Source organism: Micropterus salmoides, unplaced genomic scaffold (genome assembly GCF_014851395.1).
Source record: "Micropterus salmoides isolate LMB-PRFRI ecotype aquatic unplaced genomic scaffold, ASM1485139v1 Ms_hic_scaffold_15, whole genome shotgun sequence".
Lineage (NCBI taxonomy): Eukaryota > Metazoa > Chordata > Actinopteri > Centrarchiformes > Centrarchidae > Micropterus > Micropterus salmoides.
In genome coordinates, this window is record NW_024040596.1 from 25,278,814 (window position 1) to 25,293,361 (window position 14,548).

Sequence of the window (14,548 nt, forward strand, 5' to 3'; positions counted from 1 at the left end):
AAAACATACATTTATAGGAAAGCTTTTATTGATTTTAGTGGATTTTATTTAATAATTTATTTTTCTTTTAACTGTGTTTTAATTTCTTTAGTTTTTTCTTGCTTTAATCTTATATCTTGTTAACTTATTTATATGTTGTTTTGTCTTTGCACTTGTGAAATCACTTTGTAATATATTTTAGAAAAGTGCTTTAAAATTAAAGATTAGGATTATTCTTATATTTTTAAGTTTCACTAAAGCCTGAGGATGAGCATGTTTCTACTGTAACTGAATTCAAATATTCTTCTATTATCAGTTATTTCTGTGAAACTAGATTACTGGAATGAATGAAAACTGCTGGCTTCACAGTAATATTTTGAGAAAAACTGTAATAACTTTCTCGTGGTGATTAATCACTTCCTTTTTCCAAAGATTCCATGGCACCAATCTTGCACATACCACAGCCATGTCTTTAAGCTGACTTAGCTTATTTATACCTCGATCATACTTCTGTTGCCACGTGTTCTTTGTTCAGTTGAAAAATGAATTTTTGCAAATATGTTAAATATGAACATTCTGTTTAGATAAGATTAAGAAAAAATATAAGCAGAATTATATTTCCCCAAAGTAGTTCAATTCAGTTTTATTTATGTATTATTATGTTTGTGCCATTTCACAACAAAAGTTATGTCATTGCACTGTGCATATAGAGCAGGTCTAGACAGTACTCTGTAATATTATTATACAGACACCCAACAATTCACACCATGAGCAAGCACTTGGCGAAACAGGCAAGGAAAAACTTCCTTTTAAGAGGCACATATCTCTTACAAAACCATGACTCTGGGTGAGCGGCCATCTTCCTCGACCGCTTGGGGGTGACAACATCCTTTATCACTGGAGAGTAGGTGCAAGACTTGAATAACCGTAAAACAAGGGCTTAGACTTTAGTAACGGCGTGTCCCTACCAGTATTCAGTGACTAATGAATTGTCCCTAGCAATAATTTTGATAAAAAATTTAAATATAACCATTGTTGAACGCCAGTCAATGTATTTGGCACACAAACCGTTTCCAGCTCTACAAATCCAATGCGATATGAATTTTGAATGAATATGTCCTCCCCCCTCATATACCTCACAGTGGTTTGGTCCGCTGCCTACATTTTTCAGACACACAGAGACTTTATTTCTGAAAAAGCACTGGCAACAGATGTATTTGATCAGGCAAATGTATTCCCATGCATGGTGCTCAGTCAATGTGAAAGTGAGTTACTATAGCAACGTGGATACATTTTTTTTCTTCAATCATTGAACTCACCCTGCCTATTTAACCAGTTTCAATATTATTTGTATGAAAATTACATATCAATTACGAATCATTAACTGGATCTAGCTCCAAGAGACAGCCATCTAGGCCAACCCTTATGGACTAAAGCAATATAAATAATCAAGGAATAGACACATATTCATATTTTTGACAGCTTCAAGGTAGTGAGTCACCAGTCACCACTTAGTCTCTCTTCCATGTCAGTAAATCTGAATGAATTATACTTTGGTGCTCATTGTTTCTGTAAAGTGAACTAAATTATTGAATTGTGGAGAATCTAACCATTTTTATGATGTGTAGCATTTCCATATTGACAAAAGTTTAAACATTTATATTGGTACGTGCGATCTAAGCAGCTTAGAACTCGCTCAAGCAGGTGACCACTTGGGCTTTAATTTTCTACAAAAAAGAGGCTTCTAATTGAGAGATCAGTTTATTTGTTAAAATGTTTAGGCACAACAGGCCAGCAAAAGGGACAGGCTTCTAATTGGGACTATGCTTTTTAATGAAGAAGATAACATTCTGTCTAGAATAATAAATAAAAAAGGATCCTGTAAAGTAAAAAGTCTTCTACTTTTTCTTGTGACTAAACATTAAGATAATCTAGCTTCTAAAATGGAAGAAAGGAAGATGGCAGGCAAGTATCCCACATGTTGTTTTTACCATCTGTGAGACACCACTTCCTGAGAAACTAAAATGAAAAAACCTGAGCTCAACAAAAGTTTCACCATTTACATGTAGAGTAACCTACGCTGCATATTGGGCTTTCTATTGAGCGAAGGGGGAAATGTATGCAAATATTGAATATGACAATCATGTTGACTCCAAACCATCACAAAATGAGACGGGTAAGAATAATAAGTCTGATAGACTGAGCTCTGCAAATTATCTGTCATAATTGTTGTTTTATCATTGACTGTACTAGTCTTCTCTGTGTTCAGGTCCCAGGAACTTAAAAAGGAGATTTCATGGAGCTGTTGTTCTCTGTCTTGGGGTGCTGAGTGTTTTCCTGCTGGCTGGGCTCATCAGCCTCTGTGTTTACCGTGAGTCTGGCTTTTATACATTAACATCAGTTTGAACTTTCAGTAGCATTATTCTGCTCTGATAGATGAATGTCTTTCACCAAAATTTTCTTTATTGACTTTTGTATTTTTTTTCTTAACTTGTTGGTCTTTAAGCACTTTTAACATTTGTTTTAGAAAAACACCACAGAATAGATTATTTATCCACCAATGGTAAAAGGTCAAAATGTTTACTAAAGCATATAAACTTAAGTCAATATCAGCATTTTCTGTTTAAGAAACGTATCTTTATTTACAGACCGTGACTCAGTAACCACTATCAAAGCCAACCTGACGGGACGTCTGTCCTCCGTGACCGAAGAGAGAGACCGGCTGAATGCCAGCCTCAGTAACACGACTAAAGAGTTGGACAGGCTTCGGAGTTTGTCCAAACAGAGTGAGTGCTTGCCTGTGTGGGTTCTGCACAGCTGTCTCTTAACATGAATGTCAGCGTCACATATAGAACATCTTATCTGATCTGTTATCACCTCTTAGCTCAGTTTCAGTTTCAACCTCTCAATCCATTTCAATTTTAATTAGAAAAATTTTATCAATGAATAAGTGTGTTAAAATGTGAAAATAGTATAAATAAGAATATTACATGAAATGTGCAGTATAAATGCAGCATTAATACCAGAGTAACCAAGTACTGCAAAATTGAATTATTGCAGAAAATGACTGTAATGTAGATTGTACCTACTTCAGTTGAAGATATAAATTATAAATAAATGTTGGGGTTGTAACTGCTGACAAGGTTGAAATAAGTCCAAGGACCAGTTCTTGTGAAGGAGGACAGAATTAAAAGGTTTGAAATACTTCCTGTGGCAGGCTGTGGTACATCACGGTGGAATGAGTCTGAATGTACTGAGTGGGTGGGAGACATTTTCCAAGATGACACTTCGTGACGCATCGTCCTCTCTGACACCGCCAGCAGAAAGTTCAGCTCCACCTCAGTTCTACATTTGAAAGAGTTTCACTTCCTTATAAGATTGTGATCTACTTCTTGATTATACAACTTTTTCCACGTTACACTATTACCGTGCCCTTTTCTTATGGAAGGATTATTGGGTCAGAATTAAAACTAAAAGTCTAAAACAAAAATGCATTTGGTATTTAAGATTGGGTATTTGGCCATTTAGGATTGGGTATTTGGGCATTCAGGATTAGGAATTTAGTATTTAGAATTGGGCATTTGGGCATCTGGACATTTAGGATTGGGCATTTAGAATTGGGCATTTAGGCCTTTGGGATTTAGGATTGAGGAGTGTATGCAAAGACTGAAGGCTAGGTTTGAAACAGCAGGTGCGCATTTTTGATTTAGACTTTTAGTTTTAGACTTCTAGTTTTAATTCTGAACCAATAATCTCTCCATATTTTCTGGTGTGCGTTATGGAAGTTAAAATAATACTAATTGTAATTAGTCATTAGTCATATAAGTAATTTGACTTAAAAGAGTTTGAGAAGCAGGGGTAGAAGGTGCATTTAATCATTAACTGATTTAAACTATTAATACAATATATGATCCGCCAAGAAATTATGATTACATTAACATTTATTCATTGATAATGTATTATAGATTAAGTTCCCCAGCAGCATATAAAGTCATTACAATTAGCTTCTAGCATTTTTTTGCAACATTAACACTTACTGACTTTCGTTGTTGGTCAGCCAGTAGGGGGAGTTTCTCACCTTTACTCTAAAGCGCTTTGACTGTCTAAGATAAATGTAATCCATTATTATTGTTATAAAGTAAAGTTTTAAATTCAGAACTTGTATCAGAATATTTCTATATGGTATTGCTACTATTCCTTAAAGAATATTGCCACTGCCACTTGTTGTGAACAAACAGTGTGGATTTGTGCATTTTATATCAAATAAGTTTGGACTACTCCAAATCCTTTTCTCCCCCTGAGAGAAGGAGGAGGGGGTTTGGGATATCAACTCAACAGACGGCTGAAGAGACCCCAAAGGAAAAGGTGAAAGGTTGCTTTCCTTAAGTGCTGTTTCTGGGCAGTTTGATCGTAAAAACTTCCCACCTCTGATGCCGCAGCCAGATAACACGGTGCCTGACTGTTAAAATGACAAAGGAACACTGACCAGAGACTAGCTTTCTCCTGAACTCTTCTCTTCGTAAGAGAGGGCAGGAAACCCTAAGCTGCCCCCCCCCCCCCCCCCCCCCCCCCCACACACACACACACGTAACCATGACCTTCCTCTTTGTTTGATTACCTCACATCAAAGGATATTCTCCTTTTCACAACCAGATGCAAATTTGAGGAACTCCAGGACACCCATGGACAGCCCTAAATTCCTTTGTGTAAACAAAAGAGTACTCTCCTCAAAACTGAAAGCATTACCTTGTTTAATTAAATAATCTTTGTTACTTGATTACGTTTGCCTCCATTTGAGTAGTTATGTTACCATGTTGGTGTATTTGTTGTTGAAAAGAATCTAAATAAGTTATTTTGCAGTGTTCATTCATTTCATGTTGTAACCAATGCTTTGTTCCCAACACTTTATGACACTGCCTTTAGAAATGATGGTAAAAATTGTCATCCTATACCACTCGAGCAATTTTCCAGCACAAATTTAAGGTTAAATAACTAAATTGGACAGCTCCTGAGCAGAAGATTGTTTTAAGGTCAATCAAACCTCATGTAACCTGAGCTCCCCCAAGTGGACAGCAAGTAAGTATTACATGCCATCGTCTGAAATGCCGTTTAAGATTTATCTGTCCATAATCTAATGCCATTCATGTGTCTTGCTTATATTCTCTAAGAACGTGTAACAGCCAATATATCCAGAAAGCTAGTTAAGTTCCTCTCTCATCTGTGATTCCTATGAAATGCCTGTTAAGGTCGAACTACTGACAATTGTTTTCCTTTTATCAAGTGCTTAAACTAAGAACGGTATAACCGTTTGACAATTAAGGTTTGATTGTGGGAAGATATTTGATTACAATACGCGCAAATAGATTTTTGATTTTAATGTCTAAAGAAAACAGTCTCTCGGAAACTGGAAACAAGCCCTCCCTCAGGGGAACAAAGGACTGCCCTCTGGGAACCACGCCCCAACAGACAAAACAGCGACAAACGCACTTGTTCGCTCTCTTGTCCTCTGTTTGTTCCTGGCTCTTCAATGCCTCTCCCAGCAACGCCCTAAGAACTTCAACCCAGCGCAGCAAAGGCTTGTTCGTTTTCAAGCCCCACACGCAAAGTGCTGCGAGCTCAGCTTTCCCTTGTTTAACAGCAACTTCACTTGCGTTTTATTTTCTTTGATTTTATTAGTTAAGTTACACTAGTTTTAATTCAAGAACGACCAAGTTCTTTTTAAGCTTTATCCGTCGAGCTAACTTCCACTGATCCCTCCTCGGACCCTACCATGTGGGCCCGCCAGCAGTAACAAAGGACGACCAAACCTCTGACCCAAACCAGGGTTGGGAAGGCCCCCACTGCGAGTTTCTTCAGTAAGACGACAAAAGACGGAGCAATTCCCTGGCAGAGAAAGCGACTGGCCGACGGCTTTAAGCTAACCGAGAACGCACGGATCTCTGGCAGTGTGAGGCCGTTGACCAGCACCCGGCTGGGAGTCAGTGATGTCCCATAGTTGTTAATAGATATTTAACTCTTAAAACAATAGAACCCACAGTCTCATTGTTTAGCCATTGTTTATTTCTTGAATGTATATTTTAACTGCATTTTTATATTCACCTTAATTAGTTAATAAATTTCACTGTAACCAAAGGAATTGTGTGTGTATTGCCTATCTCCAAGTCCCTGCCACGAGAATTTACCCCTTCGATATGAGACTGACTGAGCGATTATTAACTAACTGATCACTAGTGAATAATTGTATAATTGTTAAAACCATACTCAGAGGTCCGGAGACTCTGGGCGAATCGGATCTCCGGTGGTGCCCTGAAACGAGAGATTTATGGATTAATATTTTCTGAATATTAAAATTCATAATTTGATATTAATTCTCATAAATTTATTAAAACATAGTAGTCATGCTACACACTAGTGAGGAGTCATTAGAAGAAGAAGCAGCAGGGTTTAGAGTGTCACAGCCCCTTCAAATAATTTAGAGTGACAGGAGTCAACAAAATTATATATATATATATCATCCATGTTTTGATGATATTGTTTTGTCATTCTGGGTCAGTGTTGTTACTGGTTGTTTCATTGTCAACTTAATTAATAAATCAATGCAAAGAGTATGCTTGAATCCACACCTCTCAAATAGAAGGTTCTTTAATGTATTTTGTTTGATGCATTTTACAGAGAAAACTTGTCCTACAGGATGGAGGATGTTCAGTTGTACCTGTTATCTCCTCTCCACCAAGTCTGAAACTTGGGAAAAGGGCAGAGAAGACTGCAAAGGCCGTGGAGCAGATCTGGTGGTGATAGACAGTTCTGAAGAACAGGTTGTGTGTTCGACTCTATCCCTTTTTGTGAGATAAATTTGTGACATTGAATCAACAATATTCACCATCGATTATTGTAGTCGGGGGCGGAGCTACAGTCTCAACACAGTGGGGGCGGAGGTTCATCACGGGGCCCATCAGCTACAAAGTCATTTACATGACCCCAGACTCACTCCGAAAGTCCACTGAGTCCGTCTGCATCACGGCTGCCGGAGCTGATCGCTGCCACTCTAGTCAATGCTTGAGCTCACACCAGAAGTGTCTCTCCGCTCCCCTCTGGAGAGAATATGCAGCCATTCTCATCCACATATGTTTTTGTTTCTCACATGCATACAAAAACCCCAATGGAATCATGCCATGCTGTTATTAAATTTTACATTTGTCTATATGTACTGTATGTTGATACAGATGTGGACAAAAAAAAATCTGAAATATATAGCTATAATGATTAGGTTACAATTAAAATATTTAATATCTATTTTTGAGCTACTGACATTTTGAAAAATCTAAAATCTAAATACTGGCTTGCATTCCTTTTCCTTGAACAGGAATTCCTCACTAAAGTCATCAATCAAGACACTTGGATTGGTTTGAATGACAAAGAAAATGAGGGCACCTGGAAATGGACTGATGGAACTCCGCTGACTCTGTCGTAAGGCATACAGTAAATGGTCTACACCTTATTTGAATATAGACACATATACAACTACTGCTGTGCATTACTAGGTTTATGCTTATATGAATGTCTAAATATTATTTATTAGGCTGAAGTGAATTTCCAACATTTCTTACAGACGTGGCTGCTCTAAAATCACCTCATGAAAAATCCTGTGAAAATTCCCTTTCTTGTTAACCTCCTAGGTACTGGTCGCCACGGCAGCCTGATAATGGTGATGGAGATCCTCAGTGGGGTGAAGAGGACTGTGCACATATCCGGGCTAGCACAAAAACTGGAGGAAACTGGAATGATCGGCGGTGTGATGACTCTCTGAAATGGATATGTGAAAAAATAGCTTAGACTTTTGATATGATATATTTAAAAGTACTTTCACAATTATACAAAAGTCCTTTAATAGTGTAATTGTAATTGAAAAAACTGAGATCTTAAATACCGGCATGAAATCAAATGTACCGTACTTTTTACTGAGAAAATTCACCCCAGGCTTGTCCTAATGACTACCATATGCAGTGAAACAAAGCTCCCGAAAACTTATCAGGACAGTTGTAGCTAACATTCTACTGAATATCTGAAATGTACTTAATAGGATAATAAATCTGACTTAAGCTCTTTCCTCTAATTGCTTCCTCTAATTTTCTTTTGTCGTTTAATTTAGAGGAGTTGTTGGATAGACATTTACACTCACATTCAGTGCTTTGGGCAATTCGGAGTCACCAATTTACCTGAATAGTATAAATCCTTGTGTGTCCCTATAATTACTTCATTTAACAAAGCATTAAGTTGCTCTCAAACTATTCTTGTCTTAAGTATATGTATAGGAACAAAATGACTAAAGTCATGAAAGAAGACCATCACAGAAAAGAGATCAATATTTAATTTTATTCTGTGGTGTTTCTCAAATTACATATTACTATTAGTATTATTTCAAGACAATGTAAAAAAAAATCCTGCACAGCAACAATTGTGAAACTTGGAAAACACCGTATAAAGGCGTTATTTTGAGTTGATCAAAATCTTATAAGTGAAAGTCTTTCAAATGTAGAACTGAGGATCCATTCAGTCATAACTGACTGTCAATGACAGAAACTGTAAAAAGTGCTTTAAGGACAACAAGTAAAGAAAAAAGATAACAAAAGTCAAGAATTTTTTGGTAAAACGTGCACGTTTCAGAGCAGAATAATGCTCTCGAAAATCACAAGTTCAAACTAAAGTTATCTTATGAAAACCAGACTCACAGTGGACACCGAGGCTGATGAGCTCAGCCAGCAGGAAGACACTCAGCAGCCCCAGACAGAGAACAACAGCTCCATGAAATCTCCTCTCTGAGCTTCTAGGAGCTGAACAGAGGGAAGACAAGTGTAAACAGTGAATAGTAGAACTGTAATAATGACAGATGACAATATAAATGTATTCATTCACAGCTCAGTCACATTAAAAATTCTTACCCGTTTGATTTATTGAAGGTCTTGGGTCGATAGGTTTGACACGCTCAGCATTGACGTAGATGTCCTCCATCGCTCGTGAAGATGCCAACTATTATTCGAAGGTCAGCTTTGCAGCATGGACTACATGTGAATAATGAACACCCTGTTGCTTCCAATTTATCCTTTTTTCAACTTCTGAGGAAGTGCCACGTTTCAGACGGGAGGAAAATAGGCTGTCCAAAAATAACCAATCCACCACTGTAACTCAATTTTTTAACTTCTGCATCTGTGTAATGTAGTCAGAAGTCCTTTTCAATTTACATTTTTTTTCTACAAAAAACATATTAATAGTCTCATCTTCTCAAAAAAGGCAAACGGGGGTGAGTATCTCTCACACTATCTTCTCTAAATGTTGGCTTGCTCAGCAGACCAGTACAGGTGCAGTGGACCTCTGCAGGTTGAGACTACTTAGAAGTGAGAAATGAGTGAGGCCTATGTAGCGCAGCAGCTAGCATTTAGCATTTTAATTCCTGGCAGGAGAGACGCCTTTGAAAAAGCACGTGTTGGGAAATTGAATAGTAATGCTTTATATCACCAGCCTGTAATTTCAAACTGAACCTGATATTGAGAATTTTAGTTATCGTTTAGGTTATTGTGTTAAATGTATAGTTGTTTCCAGGTCAAGGTCTCTGTGATTAAACCTCAAAATGTTCATTATGAAACCCATATGTTCCAAACCAACAAATAGCCCAAATTTAAAAAAACTAAAATAATGCTGCATGTCTGAGAGATCCTGAACTGAATTCACACCAGTTAATATATTTACTTGATCCAATCTAAAGCTGCCCTTTGCATGAAGATGCTCATATAAGGAACATGGTTAAACAGAAGAATGTTAGAAACAACTCATTTTAGTAAGACTTGGATATAATGTTAATGCATCATGTTACTGATAGAAATACACTGAATACATATAAAACATCATTAATAAACTCATTAGTGAGATCAGAAATACAATGTATTTTCACAGCTGCTCAAAATGTGACCTGCCAGTCAGGAGTTGGTCCAATTAAAAAGACATTATGTGAAAGATTGGAGCACAAAGTAGTGTTGTGATAGCCAAGGGAAATTCATGTACAGTATGAGGTAACAAAGTCTCCGCTTTACTTTGTAATGTCTCAAGCTGAGTCATAAGAAAATCACAAATCTGCAAATGGGTCCACCATGCTTCATTGTTGCCTGCAGACACAAATTGTTGTACCCCCTTTGGCGAATAACCTACCTTCTGCTGCAGGCAAATAATACAATATTTTAGTCGTCAGTCCAGAGCACCTGCTGCCATTTTCCTGTTTGTGTGCATAACTGAGTCACTTGGCCTTGTTTCCATATCAGAGGTATGGCTTTTTTGGCCGCAAGTCTTCCATGACGGCCACTTCTGACCAGACTTCTCCAGACAGTAGATTGATGTACCAGGGACCCACTGTTTTCTGCCACTTCTGAGCTGATGGCACTGCTGGACATCTTCTGATTGCGAAGGAAACTAAGCACGATGTGTCTTTCAACTGCTGTTTCTTTGACCGACCACCTGGAAATCTGGGACTTGTGGGCTTGGTCTGAGAGGGAGAAATTGAAGGCAACAGGATGGCATGCAAATGTTACTGACACAACACAGAGTACCAGAGCGGCATCTACACAGAAACTGTACGCTTAAGTGGTATATTAACTCTTTTTGACAGGTTTAATAAGAGGCCTAACAGCAGAGAGTGTAGTGAAAAGGGGAATAATCTCCAAATGAGTCAAAATGACGACAAACACAAAAAGGGATATGGAGGCACTCAAGGAACATTTTAAGATTTCAATTCTCTTCATGATTACCCACAAACAAAAACAATATCAACTGCCACCATGACTGATTTAACTTTTTAAAGTTACATTTTAAATGTCTCTCATAATATGTATTTCATAGCAAAACCGCTGATCGCCAAAGTAAAGTAGTGGATTATAATAAGGGCATCTATGTGCAGGAAATTTCAGAATGGGCCACCATACAAGACCATCCTCCAGGCCTATGGGTATTACCCTATTAGGTTAAAACTAGGGACTGTTTAAGATGGTGTCGAAGACATTCTCCTTGCTTCTAACTGTCTTTGTCCGGACACCTATCCTGCTTACTCTGAAATAGCACTCAACTTTATAGACCTAGAGACAAGGGCGTCACTTTGTGTTGAAAAGTGGTTGGGGACATAGGGGCTCAGATTAGTGATTGGTATGAAGAGACACGTAGCTCACGAGATATCATGGTACGCGATATTAGGTTCACGAGACGAAAGATCCTCAAACAGTGTTTAAAAGATATCCTCAATGCCAGCATATATAGAGGGGGAGTGGAGGGGGCTAAATTTGAAACATTAAACACTTAATTTCCTGCTTTCTGGTGACAGTTTCTGCACCAATTTATGGTGGAAATGTTTTTATTTACGGAAAAGGAAACAAAATTCAGGTAGCACGTGACATTTCAAAAAAAAAAAAAAAATTTAAAATACAATCTAATGCAGTGCAGCTCTCAGGCATTCTGTGCTGCTTTCAGATCCGTTTCTCCTGTAAATCAACTTTTCTCATGTAATATTATCCCTGCTGAGGCAACATGATTTAGTCTTTCCTCCTCTTTTGTCACGCTCACAGGGAGAAAACGGAAAACCTGGCCAAACAGAAATTGTGTGCAGCAGTTGTTGATTGGTCCATGCACGTTTTTGGGTCATTTTAAAATCAGTAGCTTGTTTGTTTTGGCTTTGTTTGTTACTTTTTTGGACAATGCGCATTTGTTTCTTCTATATTTTAATCTCATTTCATGTTTTCTTAATGTGCAAACCTTTCTAAAGGCATTTTTATTATTTAACTACAAGCTATATTTCAGAATGTTTTGTAACAAATTATGCTTTAAAAAAGTGGTGGGAACATGTCCCCAGCATCCCCAGTGTAAATGACACCTATGCCTAGAGATAAATCCCACCTCAGCCACGCCCATTAACGACAGTTCTCCTCTCACTGATCAGTGCACTTGGTATGGTTGCTAGGATACTATTTAGCGGACAGGGAAATAGGCCCCAACAATAAGAGCTGTTAAAAGTTTTTAAAAGAAACCATACCTAATGAATTACTGCCTTGGTGAAGAAATGAATACAGTGTTTACTACTTGTACTTTGAATGCAGGGATTATAATTTTATTACAAAATGAAGCACAGGCAAGCATACAACTTATACTGATTAAAATTGATCAATAATAACTGATTAAAAATCCAAAACCTGATTAAAAATTGCTGAGTTTGAGTAATTTGGAAGTCTTCTATTTGGAGAGAGAGGGCGAGGAAGGAGTTGTCCTGCAGTGAAATCCTTTCTCCGCTTTAGAACTGCAGCTTTGTTCAAAGCCCGCAAAAATGCCTCTAAAAGTCCTCAGTCCATGCAGTTGAACAAGAGAATGCAATAATTCTTCAGGTAATTTGGACGTGGTAATCCTCTGTCCCTCGATCTCCTGAAATCCACTGAGGGATATTCTGAAGCGTCCTTTTTGTTTGTTGTTCAAATCCCAAACACTTATTTTAGTCTTTTGGTCTGCAGAGGAATAACGTCGATCTGCCTTCTGCTTATCCCTTAAATATTCTCTCTTCATGTTGTCTTTGGGTGTAATTTTTGTGTGTTGGTGTGTCCATGTTTGGTCTTTCCACTTCTCTTTCTTCATCCCTCTCTCTGCTGCTGACTCATAGTGATGATGTCTTCACCCAAACTCAGCAATCCCCTTTGGATCAGCTGGAAAATGCATCGTCACAAAGCTGAAAACAGGGCTGATTTTCTGAGCTCATGAAAAGTTGACTTTTTGGAGATATGTTGTTCTCACAAGACAGCGAAGTTACAAATACATGATGATCTTATAATGCATTGCCAACAGAATATAAAGAAATAAAATCAGCACACCCTCAAACATCTAGCAGTAAATCAGCAGTAAAATGCAACTTACATATTGATCCAAAAACATCAAATAGTAAAACATAATGAGTACTTGAGTACTAAACTTAATCAATTAAAGGACTTAAATACTAAAATGTTTCCATTCTACATTTAGTCCCTGTATGTCTTTCTACTTTTTGAACTTCTATTCTACAATGAAGTAACAAATATGCTGGAAGGAAGTTATTTGTGTAAGGCAAGGCAATTCATTGGTATAGCAACTTCCATACACAGTGCATTCACTGAAACAAGGTTAGACATTTAGTCAAACACTGTGTATACATGCAGCAGGCATAAGATTTATCCTCTACTAAACAAAGTATACATGGTCATGGAATTAGCTTTCTCCAGTACATTACCCTACCCATGAAGGAAACATGTTTCTCATCACGTTACTGCAGAAAGCCAACTGTATCTGGTTATTTCAGTGCATGTAAAATTGCTTTACATAAGGCAAAGAAATGTGCATATCTATGAAAAAATAAATCTAAAAGATAATCGCATCCCTTCAAAAAGGCAAACAGGTTATGAATATCCCTCACACCATCAACTCTTCATGTTCGCTCAGTCATGTTGACATGCTCAGTGCACCAGTACAGGGGTAGCGTTCCTCTGCAGGTTGAGACCACTGAGAGGTGAGAAGGGAGGGAGGCCTTCGTAGCCCAGCAGCTGACGGGTGGAGGACTCCCAGCTCGAACCAAACTCCAGCCGGCTGTAGACACAGGGGTACTGCCGGTCAGCCCAGCGAACCCAGTCCACCGCCTTCTTCACTTCCTCCCACCACTCAGGCCTGGAAGAAAAAGTCAGTCGTTTACAAAACAGGGAGCCACTCAGGGAATAGCAGCAGCACCGTTTACAGAATCATCCAGACACTACAATAAATGAAACCACTTCCAAAACTGAGAACAATAGTATATTATAAGGTATGTTTCATTTTAAGAAGAACTTTATAAAGGTCATATGAAAATCAATTTTTGTATAATGTATAGACTGCTTCCTCTTACACGAGTTCCTCTTCTGACAAAGTAAGCCTTTGTGCTCATCCTGGACTGATTTTATATTTTGTTTTTGAAAGACTTTTTTATATCTAATGTCACTTGTTTCTATATATTAAGGCTGTACGTGCGGGTAAGGAAGAGAATGTTTGCTTCATTAATACAAGACATCACACGTCTTTTTGTCCCTAACATGTCCAGTTTGAACATGTATTTTGATTTGCATTTTGCAATAGGTACCTCTAGGTTCACACTCTGTTCATAATCACAAATACCCCAAAACATCTGACACTTTATTTTACTGTCTTCATGTCAATTTTTCTGGTGTTGGACAGACCTGGGCTGAGAGGAGTCATCCATGCAGAAGAGGGTGCGAAGCAGTTTGCCTTCTTCCAGATTCTCCACCCTCATCAGCTGCAGAACCAGAAGAGTCGCCACCAGCTTCAGGATGTCTGCATGGGCCCTCACACCTACCACACACACATGCATATTTTTAAAAATGGTGGGAACTGGTGAGAACCAAAGCACAAATCCTGGTTTAGATGTGTGGAAAAACTCAGATTTCCAAACTTCACTAGAACGGACGTTCCCAAAGAAAATTGGCCACAATCACAGGACATTGTGGAAAGAGATTTTGCATGATGATATTTTTTA

The 14,548-nt window shown here is 38.0% G+C and overlaps 2 protein-coding genes across 37 annotated transcripts in view; one reads left to right on the forward strand and one right to left on the reverse strand.

Annotated features, from left to right (window-relative positions):
• The first annotated feature begins 2,024 nt into the window (after positions 1-2,024).
• Positions 2,025-8,092, forward strand: LOC119904523 (CD209 antigen-like protein E). Its single transcript, XM_038721243.1, has 6 exons — positions 2,025-2,155; positions 2,249-2,350; positions 2,628-2,765; positions 6,652-6,794; positions 7,343-7,446; positions 7,656-8,092. The coding sequence occupies exons 1-6, from the start codon at positions 2,095-2,097 to the stop codon at positions 7,810-7,812; spliced, it is 705 nt and encodes a 234-aa protein (XP_038577171.1). The 5' UTR covers positions 2,025-2,094; the 3' UTR covers positions 7,813-8,092.
• A 4,001-nt stretch (positions 8,093-12,093) lies between these two features.
• Positions 12,094-14,548, reverse strand: part of parp4 (poly (ADP-ribose) polymerase family, member 4) — a 28,205-nt gene continuing 25,750 nt past the window's right edge. For all 36 annotated transcript variants that reach the window (XM_038721245.1, XM_038721285.1, XM_038721282.1 and 33 more), the window contains 2 exons: positions 14,232-14,364; positions 12,094-13,689 (listed from right to left, as the gene is read on the reverse strand). In XM_038721245.1, the coding sequence (XP_038577173.1) occupies positions 13,482-13,689; positions 14,232-14,364 (341 nt within the window). In that variant the 3' untranslated portion in view covers positions 12,094-13,481. The remainder of the gene's footprint in view (positions 13,690-14,231; positions 14,365-14,548) is intronic.